Source organism: Sphaerodactylus townsendi, linkage group LG11 (genome assembly GCF_021028975.2).
Source record: "Sphaerodactylus townsendi isolate TG3544 linkage group LG11, MPM_Stown_v2.3, whole genome shotgun sequence".
In the NCBI taxonomy this organism is placed as follows: domain Eukaryota; kingdom Metazoa; phylum Chordata; class Lepidosauria; order Squamata; family Sphaerodactylidae; genus Sphaerodactylus; species Sphaerodactylus townsendi.
The window spans coordinates 47,414,367-47,427,601 of record NC_059435.1 but is presented as its reverse complement, the minus strand read 5'-3'; the positions used below and the strand labels follow the sequence as shown (position 1 = coordinate 47,427,601).

Here is a 13,235-nt window from a genome sequence, read left to right as displayed (position 1 = left end):
AGTTGCTGTGGAAGCTTCCAGTTATATGCTGTCAGCCTTATCCACTTCGCAGGGTTATTCTGAGAATAAAATGCGGGGGGGGGGGGGGAATGATGTAAGCTGCATTGGGACCCCATTTTGGAGAAAGGTAGGCTAAAAATGAATCAAGTAATAAATATAGCTGAAGATGGGGAAATAGATAAAGGGTAGGCTGGTTGGTGGGTGGGAAGGAGAGAAGAAAGCAGGGAAGGTAAAGCTATAGGGGGTTTCCAAGAGAAGGAAAAGGGAAAATAGTTTTGGAAGAGTGATATAAAAGAAAGTGAGGAGCCCGCCATGAGGACCTGTGGGTTCTTCACACCAAAACTGGGCCTATCCTGCTGGCCAGGATATTTAAGCTGCAGTTTTGCTACTGCCTCTTGCAGGTTACTGGAATTGTGACCTGATAAACAGTTGCTTTGTCCTGGCTCTTCAAGACTAGTCAGGATGGATGTCTGTTGACCAGAAGTGTTGTAGAATGAGCAGAGCCAAGTATTCTGTCTGTACTCCCGAGTGTCAGTTACTGAAAAAGATCCAATAAAATCTAACTAGAGGAAGAGGTAGGTTCCACTGCTTTTGACTCTGAAAGTCCTGGTTGGAGCAGAGATCTGTAGTGTATATCAGCAAAAATCTCTCCAAAATTATCATAGTAAGTCACCAAAGGTCTTCTGAAGAAAGGTCAGGAAGACCTTTAATCACATGGAAAACGCATCTTAACAATGTTATGTAGTGGCAGTGGTAGCAGAGGCCCTTTCCGCACGGACGAAATACAGCGACCCAGGGGCGGCAAAACCGCTGTCCCTGGGCTGCTGTTCGCGCAGGAGGCGCTGCTGCCGTCCTGGCCACCCAGGAGCGGCATGAAGCCGCTGCTGTAAACCTGGCTTGTTGAGCGAGGTTTTTTGCAAAGCAGCGTCTTCCCGTTGGCGCGGTACGAACCACACTGCTGGGAAGACGCCGCTTTTCCCGTCACCTCCACTGACTTTGTCTTCCAGCGTCGCTCTGGAGGGCTGCAGAGACCTGCCCATGCTGCCCTCCGACTCCCTGGAGGTCAGAGGGCAGCATGGGCCGGTCCCTGCAGCCCTCCAGAGCGACCTGGAAGATGAGGTCAGTGGAGGGGGCCGACTGAGAAGGCGGCTCTGTGCCAAGCTGCCTCTCCAGCTGGAGGGGAAGTCGGACCCAATCCCACGCTAGCGTGCAAATGGCCTCCAAGCCTCCACCGGCACAATTCATGGCAGTGGAGGTTTGTTTCTATGCGTTTGCGGAAACGGCCAGAGTAAGATTTTATGGAGTACTGTGTTCAGTTCTGGTCACCACATCTCAAAAAGGATATTGAAGAGATAGAAAAAGTGCAGAGAAGGGCAACGAGGATGATTGAGGGATTGGAGCACCTTCCTTATGAGGACAGGCTGCAGCATTTGGGACTCTTTAGTTTGGAGAGGAAATATCTGAGAGGGGATATGATTGAAGTCTATAAAATTATGCATGGGATAGAAAATGTTAACAGAGAGCAATTTTTCTCTCTTTCTCACAATATTAAAACCAGGGGACATACATTGAAAATGCTGGGGGGAAGAATTAGGACTAATAATGCAACGCGTGATTGGTGTTTGGAATATGCTACCACAGGAGGCGGTGATGGCCACTAACCTGGATAACTTTAAAAGGGGCTTGGACAGATTTATGGAGGAGAAGTCGATCTATAGCTACCAATCTTGCTCCTCCTTGATCTGAGATTGCAAATGCCTTAGCAGACCAGGTGCTGGGGAGCAGCAGCAGGCCATTGCTTTCACATGCTGCATGTGAGCTCCCAAAGTCACCTGGTGGGCCACTGCGAGTAGCAGAGTGCTGGACTAGATGGACTTTGGTCTGATCCAGCAGGCTCTTTCTTATGTTCTTATGGTCTTACTGTCATAGCACAGGCCTCCAAGTAAGCTCTAAGTCCTTTTTCCCCCCCTGCTCTGCCATTCATGTTTTCCCAGCTGCCTCCTTGCCCCTAATCAACCAACAAAAGGCATGACTGGAACTTAATTTCAGAAGTTGGGGTAGGATGCCCAGGATAAGCAATGGCGATTGACCAAAATCGCTGCTTGTTCCAGGAGTCAGCTATGGTTTGAAAGGGTACCTGCTGGAAGAACTTTCCTATATGTATTCTTTGTACTTCTGTGTATTACTTGTCAAGCAACATTGAATTTTCTCTGTCGTACTTTTATGTGCTGGTTGCAGCTATTTTCTACTAATTTATATTACTTGCCCAATTGAAATGGAAAATCACTTTTTCTTCTAAAGGCCATGAGCCTGATTTCTGCTACTATTTAGCTATTAGCTCTAGGGCCATAGTTTCAGCATCTGGTACTTTTACATTTCTTTTTAATTAAACCCAGATGTAGTTAATTAAAATTTGCATCATGAAAGTTTGACCATCTCTGTGTGTGGAGGGGGGGGGGGGTTAATTTCCCATTGCTCTTGGGATGACATCCAAAAGATAGTCTCTAAATAACATCTTATACGACTTATACTGCAGACAAAGGGAATGCAATCTGAAAGTAATGTAGATTTATGATAAAGGCATAGACTTCAAGAATTTCAAATTGGCCTACAGGTATAGCTGAAACATCCCAGCTTGTTCAAAACTGAACGCTTTCCCTCTCCCTCATTCATATGCTTCACACCCAGTGAGGCAGATGGTGTTACACAGTTTGTTTACAGATGTTTATGGGAGAAGGTGTCAGCAACAGAGCACTGACACAGCACCTTTTGTGTGGGAAATAAAAGGTCAGCTTAGCTAAGAAAAATGTCACAAGCTTGGGTCAGGAGCAATTGCTAGCAGCCATGAAATCTGAAAGATGAAAGATTGCTTTATGTTCTGAGATTCGGGGAAGGGAAAGAACAGAGTAGTTGAGAAAGGAAGATGTGTGTGTAAAGTTCTATCCCATCGTAGCCAATGTATGATAACGTAGGGTTTTCAAGGCAAGAGACATTCAGTGGTGGTTTGCCATTGTCTGCCTCTGCATAGAGACCTTGGTATTCCTCGGTGGTCACCCATTCAAATGCTAGCCATGGTCAACGATGCTTAGTGTCTGAGATCTGACAAAATCAGGCTAGTCTGAGCCATCCAGGAAGAAGACATGCATGACTTTAGACATGTGTCTCAGGGAAAGGTAGTGTTTGAAATGTTTTGTATTATTTCCTATAGTAAGTCCTTGAATTTTTAAAATGAGACGTGTAGCAGATCTGAAACCAACTGTTTAAGTTACTTATTAAATTCCAACCGCACCTTTTGATGCTTAGATATCAGCAATAACCTACAGTGCCTAAAAATTCCACACCAGTATCAAGAACAGACTGAATCTTAGCTATCTTTCCCTGAAACTTTTTTTTTGTTACGAAGACGTTGATTTGCTGTGTTTTAAATGCCTGAATTCTAGTTATTTGTTTGGAAAATGTTAGAACCTTCCCAATTCTAAATACCCGTAGGCTTGAAAAGTGGCCGATTTTCTTGGTGTCCCTGAGTTTTTGCTATCCCCGGCCACAAAACTTGCTCATTTTGTAGAAGAAAGTTCAGATTCATATTTGTTTTACTCACGATGTCAAGAGTCAGTAGTTTTTCCTATCTGGCACTAGTTGGCATCCATTCCTCCAAGTGGTGGAATTGTATTGAAAAAAAGTTAAATTCAGTGGGGTTGTCTCTTGATGAATTGGCTATGTTACCAAAACAAGAAATTTATCTTGCCATCAAAAAAAGACTCTTCCAAGAAGAATTTTTCCTCTTGTTGAAGGAGGCTAAGTTTTGTTCTCCCCTTTATTTAGGAATTTCTTTTACTATCTTAACAGTTGCTAGCTATCTTCATGTTCTAATTTAGGTCAGATGGCGTAGAGCCTTGACCTTGGCAAAATGCAGTGTGATACCCTCGGCTCTTAGGCAGGGGAGGTGCTTGGGAATTCCCCATCATGAAAGAACGTGTATCTGTGGAACTGAGTGTGAAGGGTCAGTTCTTCATGTTCTATTGTATTGCCCCATTTATAATAGGTCTAAGGAGTAAATATCTAGAGCCCTTACTGATGGTCTGGAGTCAAATAGTTAAATTTCTCTCGAATGGTGATTGCATTGAGATTTTGGAGCCGGTAGCAAAAAGTTTATGCCTTGTTATTGATGAACATGTATAAATGGGTTGTTATTGTATTTAATTCTTTTGTTATTATGCCAATAAGGGTAAATAAGTAAGTGAAGTGATAAGTGAAGAAAGTCCTGCTGTTCTCAGAGGGGATATATCTCTTGTCAGTGGATAGGCATTGGAACTGCCCCATGACAGCCTAGCATTCCATCTGGCGTCACATTGTTAGGATTAACAATGGACTTTTGAATGATTTTAGGCTTAACCAGACATTACACATTTTTTTAGACCATAATACCACTATGCCTTCAATTTTGACATCCAGAGTGATGGCGGAGTATCAAACTACCCTGTTTCTCCGAATATAAGAAATCCCCTGAAAATAAGATGTAGTAGAGGTTTTGCTGAAGTGCGAAATATAAGGCATCCCTCAAAAGTAAGACGTAGCAAAGTTTTTGTTTGGAAGCATGCCCGACGAACAGAACACCGAAAAATAAGACATTCCCTAAAAATAAGACATAGCACATCTTTGGGAACAAAAATTAATATAAGATACTGTCTTATTTTCGGGGAAACACGGTAGGATCTGGGTGACCCAGGGTCAAATTCCTACTCTGCCATGAAGTTCACCAGTCCCTGCCTCTCCTCCTCACCTTTTCAGAGTTGGAAGAACAAAGTGAACCATCCCGTAATTATGCAGAATAAATAAAATGAAATCTTGGAGCCTAGCTATGTTGGAATTGGCATCAAGTCAATTTCTATATGTTAATCATTTCCAAAAGGAAAAACAGTTACTGTTGGAAACTTGATGAACAGTGGAGGGTACATATGTGTATACATGGGTATGAATACCATTTAATTTACCACCAGATCTTGAGCACTTGTATCTCCCCATCTCTCCTTTAAGGAGATTCCCCCACTGAAGACCCAAACTTAGAACCCATCTAAATTCCTTCATGGGGATTATTCCAACTCAGATACATGTGTAAGAAATTGCTTGTTGTTCTCTCGAGGTAATCAAGTCTCTTTTCAGATGCAAGTATAGTGCCATTATTCAAGATTATTGCACATCGTTATAGATAGAAGCTACCCATGTAATTATCTACTAGTGGTGTTTTTTAAGGTTCATATGCTGCTTTTCCCACTTATATTGGTCTCCAAGATAGTTCACGAGTAACTAATACATGAATTGATCCTCTGTTTCACTTAAGGTCTCATTTTGTATCCTGCAAAAGTTCACTGGAAATGGCTGCCGGAAAAATTTGGCAGGAGTTGTCAATTGCACGGGACAGGATTCTGCTACTACTGGGCAGCCTGATCCCTGCTGCTATCTTGTTCTGTATGGGGTCTCCCTGTGTCAGAAGGTTCCGGAGGGTGGGATGAATTAGCAGCAATCCTCCCGTTCACCCAGATGTTACAGTTGCTTGTTTTTAAAACTACGGCAAACTGATAATTAGGGAAAATCTGGCACAGATTTTAGGTACAAGGGGCAGGGCTTTTCTGTCACTGGGATGCAAATCTCTGTGTTTTCAACCTTATTAATTAACTTAGGATGTTTATGTCCTTAAAAATTGTTGCAGTTGTTAGCTGCCTCTAGTCCAAGAAAATAAGTAGCATATAAATTATTTACCTAAACAAACAGCACCTGGACGTTGTAAATTATAGTACCTCCAAGTGTCTGCCAAACAACTTATTTTTACAGCACTGAAGTTTTGAAACGCTATCACAGTCCTTATCAGAATGACTAATGAATAGATTCAGGAAAGAGTCAGCTACCATAGTCGGAGGGAACACCCATAGAACATAACAGAATCAGGGCGTACATTTTCCAGTGGAGGGACATCCCTTAATTGGTGGATTTTTTGGAATGATAAGAATTGAAGCATCATAATAGTTCTCCTGTGATGGTTTTAATGCTTTCTTTAACATCTACAATTGTCACTGTTAGACGGGCTACTGGAATAGATGGAATTCTGTCCAAATTTAATCAGACTTTTACTGTGTTCCTGAGATGGCTTTATTGTTGCTTAAATAAGGCAATTAATATTGTCATTTAAATTTTTACCCATTTATGTCAATCTGGATTCCTGTATATGTTTGGCTTTCTCTGAAAACTTGAAAGAATGGTGTTTTAGTTCACTGAGCCTTATCTTTTTAATTTTTTCCCCTATCCTTGACATTGTTAGTATAAATTAAATTATGTTGCACCACCAATTGGCAGTGCTGGAATAGTTGCCACTTCTGGTGCGATAACCATTCCATCTGCTTTATGCTAGTGGCCAACAAAAACAGATGGTGCTGCACTGTTTTGAAATATGCTGTAGATTTCCCTTTTTAATAAATGGGAGAGCTTGGATTTACAATTTGTTTTCTGTGCCTGCTTACTTTCCTCGTTGAAAAAGAGTTTCGGTATTTCCATATGTCTGTGATGTATCATTTGTGCTGTAGCTTCGTGAATGCCTGCCAATAGCTCTTAGTGTCATTTCTTTCTTGCCTTTCAGTCTACAATAATCCAAAACTCTATAACTTGACAAATACATTTGGCTTAATTGACCCAATTAACACTGAACAACTGGCATTTCTCAGAGAAGCATTTCTTTGAGCTGCATAGCATTAAAATTAGGAGAGATGTAATCAAGAGTATAGGTGCCCCGCCAATGGGTTTCCCTGTTCATAAGAAAGATGGTTAACCAATTTATGGTAATAATGCAACTTCAAAATAATAATTCTGGGCTCTGAGCAGGATTCTGAAGAGGAGTCATAGAAGTACCCCAAATAAATGAATGTGATGTATGGGATTAGGAACCCTGCCTTTATTTTTCTGTGCTGTTTGGAATTGATAAAAGGTTGGAGTACATACCATAGTACATCTCATCCACAAGGCTTTTGTATAATGTGTATGTTAGCATTTGTAAATAATATGCAACTTGAATCTCTGAAACATTTAGGGAATGTAACTGCTCCCCCTTCTGTAAGGATAGTTTTAAATTACCACCTATCAAATCCACAATACCTTGACCCCTATTAGCAACTTCAAATAGGTAAAAGATTAGTTCATGATGATTTTAAAATGATATCGTAAGCTCTCTAAAGTATTTATCTGGAAAGCTAAGCTTATTATTTCTGAAATAATATCCCAAGTTGTTGTGACTCAGAGATGGTTCACTTCCATGTTGCATTTCTTATCCTGGTTGTAGAAAGGCAGTAAACAAATGCAGCATTGTTGGTTTCAGCTTGGATTTCTTGATATGGAGTTCATGTATATGGAGTTCATGTATATACATTGCAATTAAGTGGTTTTATGCTGTAATGAAAGCTGCTTTTCTATTGTGTACCTGAAAAGTTTTTGCTGTATTTTTAGGAGCAAAGTATTCATCTTTTGAATTTTGGTAGACTATTAAAATTACAAAAAACTGAGTACATTCTGATCAGTTTCGTGCCTTGTATGAATTAACCCAGGGTTTTTGAACTGACAGAATGGTTGAAAGCAAACCTAAACTTGTTTATTGAGAAGGAAGTGATCTTAATTTCAGTGGAACGTCTCTAGAACATACTCCAGAGATTTTCTTCAGGTTGCAGCTGTAGCGCAACTTGGTTTTCAGCATCTAAAGAACATTGTGTTCTGAAGTATATTGGCTCTGGTTTAAAGTACCGTATATACTCGTGTATAAGCCGACCTGTGCATAAGCCAAGGCACCTAATTTTACTACCAAAACCTGGGAAAACTTATTGACTCGCGTATAAGCCAAGGTTGGGAAGCCGGGAGGCAGAGGGAGCTCCTTATTTGGGCAGTGACTCCCCCTGCCTCCCGGCAGGGTTTGAGAAAGCCCAGCCAGCCAGCAGGCAGAGGGAGCTCCTTATTTGGGCAGTGACATCAGGGGGAGTCACTGCCCAAATAAGGAGCTCCCTCTGCCTCCCAGCTGGGTTTGTGGAAGCCCAGCCAGCCAGGGTGCCTCGGGGTTCCCCCTTCACCCTCCGAGGAGGGCAGCAACAAGTGGCTTGTGCAGCCACAGGGAGGTCATTCTGGGCCATGCCCCCAGCCTCCGCAGAGGCCTGAAGTGCCGGCTGGTAAGTGTGACTCGTGTATAAGCCGAAGGGGGCATTTTTCAGCCTTAAAACAGGGCTGAAAAACTCGGCTTATATGCAAGTATATATGGTATATTGGCTCTGCTTTGGCATGTCCACTGAGAATTTAAAACATTAAAATTTCAACAAGAATCTTGTCATATCATAAACCTTCCTTAAAATCTTTCTCAGTTTAAAGAGGTTTGCCATGAAGAATTGGAGTGGGAGGATTCTGTTCAGGAAACACAAGCCCCAAACCACCTTTAGCATGTCAAGCTACTTGTATTGTTGACTGTATTGTGGCCATAGAAATCAAAATGTACTTACCAGTAGGACTGAGGTGTAATATATTTGTGGAAAAGACTGCTGGTGAAATGCTTTATAAATTTAAAATACTTGATTTTATTCTTTTTTTTTGTCTTAAGGGTATGTTCCAATTAGGCTCAGAAGTTATTTGTTCAAGTCCTTGAATGGTTATACTGCTTTTGATTGTGGCTATAATCATGAGTATAAAGGCCACATATTCCTTATACTGTTTCCAGGCTTTCACTGAATTTCGTAAGTTTCTGTGATCTTTTGTTGATGAAATGATGTTCTCATATGCTCAAAGCATCCCCCTGTGGCATTTAAAGGTAAGGTAAAGGACAGTTCATTACTGACCTATAGGGTGATGTCACTTCACAGCATTTATTAGGCAGACTATGTTTGCAGGGTGGTTTGCCTTTGCCTTCCCCAGCAAGCTGGGTACTCATTTTATTGAAGTCGTAAGGATGGACAGCGACCTGAAACCCCTTCCGTCGAGATCAAACTCAGGTTGTGAGCAGAGCTTTGACTTCAGTACTGCAGCTTTACACTCTGCACCCTGGGGCCTCTTTCAAAGGAGGGGTTAATGTTTTCCTTCTGTCTTTGTCTCCCAGTTAAAACTCTTGCTCCTGGATTGGCTGCTAGCCAGACCAGCTAACCAGGTACACCCAGGTTCATGCAGAGGGGCAGGAACTCTGGGAGAATCTATAAATCTTTCCTTCCAGGAAATCAGGTGTGCGTTTTCCTGGAATTGGTTAGCAAAGTGACTGTGGCCAGCAGCATGTGTACCCTCATGCTGGAGAAGCATAACTTGTGCCATCTTTTTGCAGAGGAAGACCATGGGTTATGTAAGTTGTATTAGGGAATAAGTTTAGTTGAATGCACTAGACTCTCATGTTCCTTTTCTTACTCTGGTAATCTGGAACCTGTACTGGTATTTAATTGCTTATTTGCCAGAATCTCATTGGTTTCTTTGCCAAGTGTGTACAGCTTAACTTCCTGTGAGTTAGCGGCAGCATTCCTGCTTCCCAGTACACCTAGCTAGATGCTCTGTGCTTTGTGCATTTGTACAGGACTGCCCATTTCAAGGCAGTGACTTTTTAGGCAAAACTGTGTACCTTTGCCCCTGACTGGATAATGAAAACCTCTCATCATTTCGGGAAGCTTTTCTTTTAATGAAAATAGTTAACCTCATTTTGTACCTTTTGGCTTTCTTACTAGAAATGTAATCTTTTTAACGAACTCTTCTCATTAATTTTTTTTGGTGTATCTCAGACTTGCTGGCTGATCTAGGCAGTTTTTCCTTGCAATGAAAGGGGACTGTCCAGAGAATTCAAGAGGAAAGGGGCTCCTCTTTAGAAAAACCAAACCCCTAAAAGCCGACCCCTCACCTATCCAAGAGTTTGAGTAGTTAGAAATGAAGCTGGGGGGAGGGGGGCAGTATGGAAGACAAGGGAGGAGGTCTGCTGTCCAAGAAAAGAAGCTCTTCGACTGATTCCTCCCTCTCCGGGGTACCCTGCTGCTTCCCTGATAGTGACCATCATAGGAATATTCATTTTATTTTTAAAAATTAAATTCAAAAACTGAAAACAAATATTTTGCAACCGAGGAGAGATCCTTTTATTTTTTGTAATATACTACAGGGAAGCAGTCATTTAGTGCCATTTGCACTTCCAGTATTGTAAAAACAACAATAGCAATGAAACCATGTTGGTGTGCTTTCAGCTGCCTCTGAGGTTTTGTCTGTTTCTTCATCCAAAGCTTGACCACAGTGTGGAAATGTGTAAAGGTCTCCAAGGCTGCTTGAGTTTCCATGGAACTTAGCTGTTCACCATAAGATACAGCTCAGACAAATTCCTAAGCTTTAAAAGCAACAGTTTTGAGAAGTCCCCTATTTACCTGGTGAAGCTCGTAAAAGCTTTATCACACAACTGAGTTAAATGTGGTATGTTTTCCGTGAGCCCTGCACTGCCCAAAACTGGGGAAGATCTTCGGCATGGCAGCTTCCCTGCAGAGTTTGATTACACAAGCTCAGGCACTGTATTTATGCCCTTGCTCCCACATTTCCCTGAATTGTGCCCTGTAGAGTAGTTCAGAACTGTACAGTTGTTCTCAGCCTTACAATCAGCTGTTGGGACTGTTGCAGAGCTGTGATTAATATCTATGAACTGGGCTTGGACTAAAAAGAAGCACTTCTGATTTTTGTTCTGTTTAGTTGTACCTCACTTAAATGTGTTTTCTGGGAGGGGGGAGATGAATCAGAGCAATTTCTAATGCCATAAATAGGGGGTTATCTAATTTAGCATATTTATTATAACATAGTTACTAAAAAATTTATCTCAGGTTATTGTTACTTGAACTGAAATATTTCATCAAGGGGAAAATTGTGTGTTTAAAATATTATGTTCAAAGAAATTCAGCGAATGCATGGAAATGATTTTTGTTAAGATAACGTTTGTAAAATTTAAGGACAATATGGCTTGTGCTTCCTCTGCGTTTGCATAAAGTACCATCAGTTGCCCCCGACTTCTGGTGCCTCATAAGATTTTAAAACGAGATTAACAGAGGTGGTTAACTGTTGCCTTCCTGACCATGGCAACCCTGGAATTCCTTAGTGGCATCCCATCCAAATACTAAAGGTAAAGTTTCCCCTTCAGTCGTGTCTGACCCTGGGGTACCACTGCAAGCAGTGATTTCATAGGCAAGCCGTTTTTGTGAGGTAGTTTGCCATTGCTTTCCCCGGCTATTCTTTACCCCCTAGCTATGTGCTAGGTACTCATTTACCGACCAAGGAATGGATGGATGGCTGAGTTGACCATGAGCCAGTTGCCAGGATATCTGACCCACAGGGGGCTCGAACTCCTGACTGTGTGAGTGGCAGTGCAAGCACTTTACCACTACGCCACATGCCTCCTGTCCAAATACTAACCAGGGCCAATTCTGCTTAGATCTGAGGAGATCAAGCTAGCCTGCGTCATCTGGATGGGGGACAAAAGAACACCTCTTCCAGTCTAAGTTCACTGAAATCAGCTGTGCATGATATAATGTGTACATGACTGCCAACTCATCTGTTTCAACAAATGGATCTACTCTGATAGTTTTCATTGTCTGTAACATCACTTGCCCTCATTCCATGTCAGATTGGTTATTGCATGTCAGATTGGTTATTACAATATCACTTCCATCATATGAGAGGATACATATTGATAACGTTGGCTGTGCAGGTCAAATCATAACCAGCCAGGTTAATTTATAATTGGATTTTTGGATTATTATAAATATTTGTAGTTATGGTCTGTCTCCTCTTCACTTATAAATTGATAAAACATACATTTGCTTTCTCACACAATTGGTAATACCCTTCTGAAGAACATTAATTACAATTTGGAATTGCTAGGCTTGCTTAATGTTACTTTACTAATGGCATCCATTCATTTTTATTAGTTTTACGAAACAGTGAATTTTTAGAAATGGAAATTTTTCTATTGCATTAGAAAACTGTATGCAATTTTTTTTCCTGACCTCTCTGAAAGAAAGAAGTAATATTACTTTGTCATTTTCTGTAGAGCATGTTTTTGATAAAAGGTTTGACTACACAATCCTTTCTTCTCTGAACCCTCAGAAGTGACATCTGTGGAGAATGAATATGGAATCCCCATTTGTTGTAGAGAGTTTCCTTTGTAGAGGAGAATGAGCGGCCTCTGATTTTTTGAATGTTCTATTCAAGTCAGTTGGTCTTAATTTGAAAATGTATTTGTTTTTAGAGAACTAGAGGACGAAAACGAAGCTTCTTTCCAGATGACGAAAAGACAGAGGTTGGAATATTGTATTTATTTTAAATCAAGTTGATTATCATATTAATACTTGAATAATGTGTTAAACTTAAAATTCTTTTGCTTTTCCTGATTTTCAATAATAGGAACACATTCCTAGAGAAAGAAGACAAAGGCAGTCTATAGTACAAAAGAAACCAAAATCTGAGGATTTAAGAACTGAATGTGCTACATGCAAGGGGACTGGAGACAATGAAAATCTAGTCAGGTATGTTTGATCTGGCCTTTTCCACTGGGGTTGAAGTTCCGTCATCTTCACTTTTTCGTCATGATTATAATGAACCACCTCTTTGTGCAGAATTCTTTTTAAATAAATGTCTGATTGGGGGAAAATGTTGCTTCATAAACTTGATTTGATCCACAAACATTGACTTGCTGTATGCTTATCATACTGTTTTTGTAACGTAAGGGAATTTTGTCAGAGTGAATGGCTGGTGTTCATAGCAAAGAAATACAGGCCAAATGTTTTGGCACCATACTACAATATCTACTACTGATCTTACATCTGATAAAGTCATTTAATAGCTTTAAATTTTTTGGTTCCTTTAGTCCAGTGCAACCTAAAAATGCCTCGTGGTGTGTTTTCCTCTGTTGAGTAATAGTAGTAGTAATAATAGTAGCAATAATCTTAAATAATATGACTTAAGATTAGCTTGTGATTCAGGAAGCTCTGGTGATCAGACTTAAATATATTAACTGTTATAACAAAGCAAAGGGGGCTTGACTGTGGCTTTTTTACTGATGCTTTGTTTGCCTTGCAAAGGTGGAATGGTTTCATAAAGAGCTTGACTTGCTGTAAAACAAAATAAAAATGTGACAGGTATGAATATCTGCTTCAGTAAAGATAAATTAATTTGTCTTATGATGAAGTGTAAGCTGGAAAGAGAATTACTTTTAGCCTTCTCTG

The 13,235-nt window shown here is 40.8% G+C and overlaps 1 protein-coding gene across 10 annotated transcripts in view; it reads left to right on the top strand.

Moving 5' to 3' along the window:
- The window catches only part of PHF14 (PHD finger protein 14), a 155,731-nt gene that overhangs the window by 52,024 nt on the left and 90,472 nt on the right, over positions 1 to 13,235 (top strand). For 9 of the 10 annotated variants that reach the window (XR_007245796.1, XM_048511563.1, XM_048511569.1 and 6 more), the window contains 2 exons: positions 12,260 to 12,310; positions 12,415 to 12,536. Coding sequence is in view for 9 of the 10 variants with exons in the window: in XM_048511563.1 (XP_048367520.1) it covers positions 12,260 to 12,310; positions 12,415 to 12,536 (173 nt within the window). In the remaining variant the exon portion in view is untranslated. The remainder of the gene's footprint in view (positions 1 to 12,259; positions 12,311 to 12,414; positions 12,537 to 13,235) is intronic. The other variant, XM_048511567.1, reaches the window with a different exon arrangement.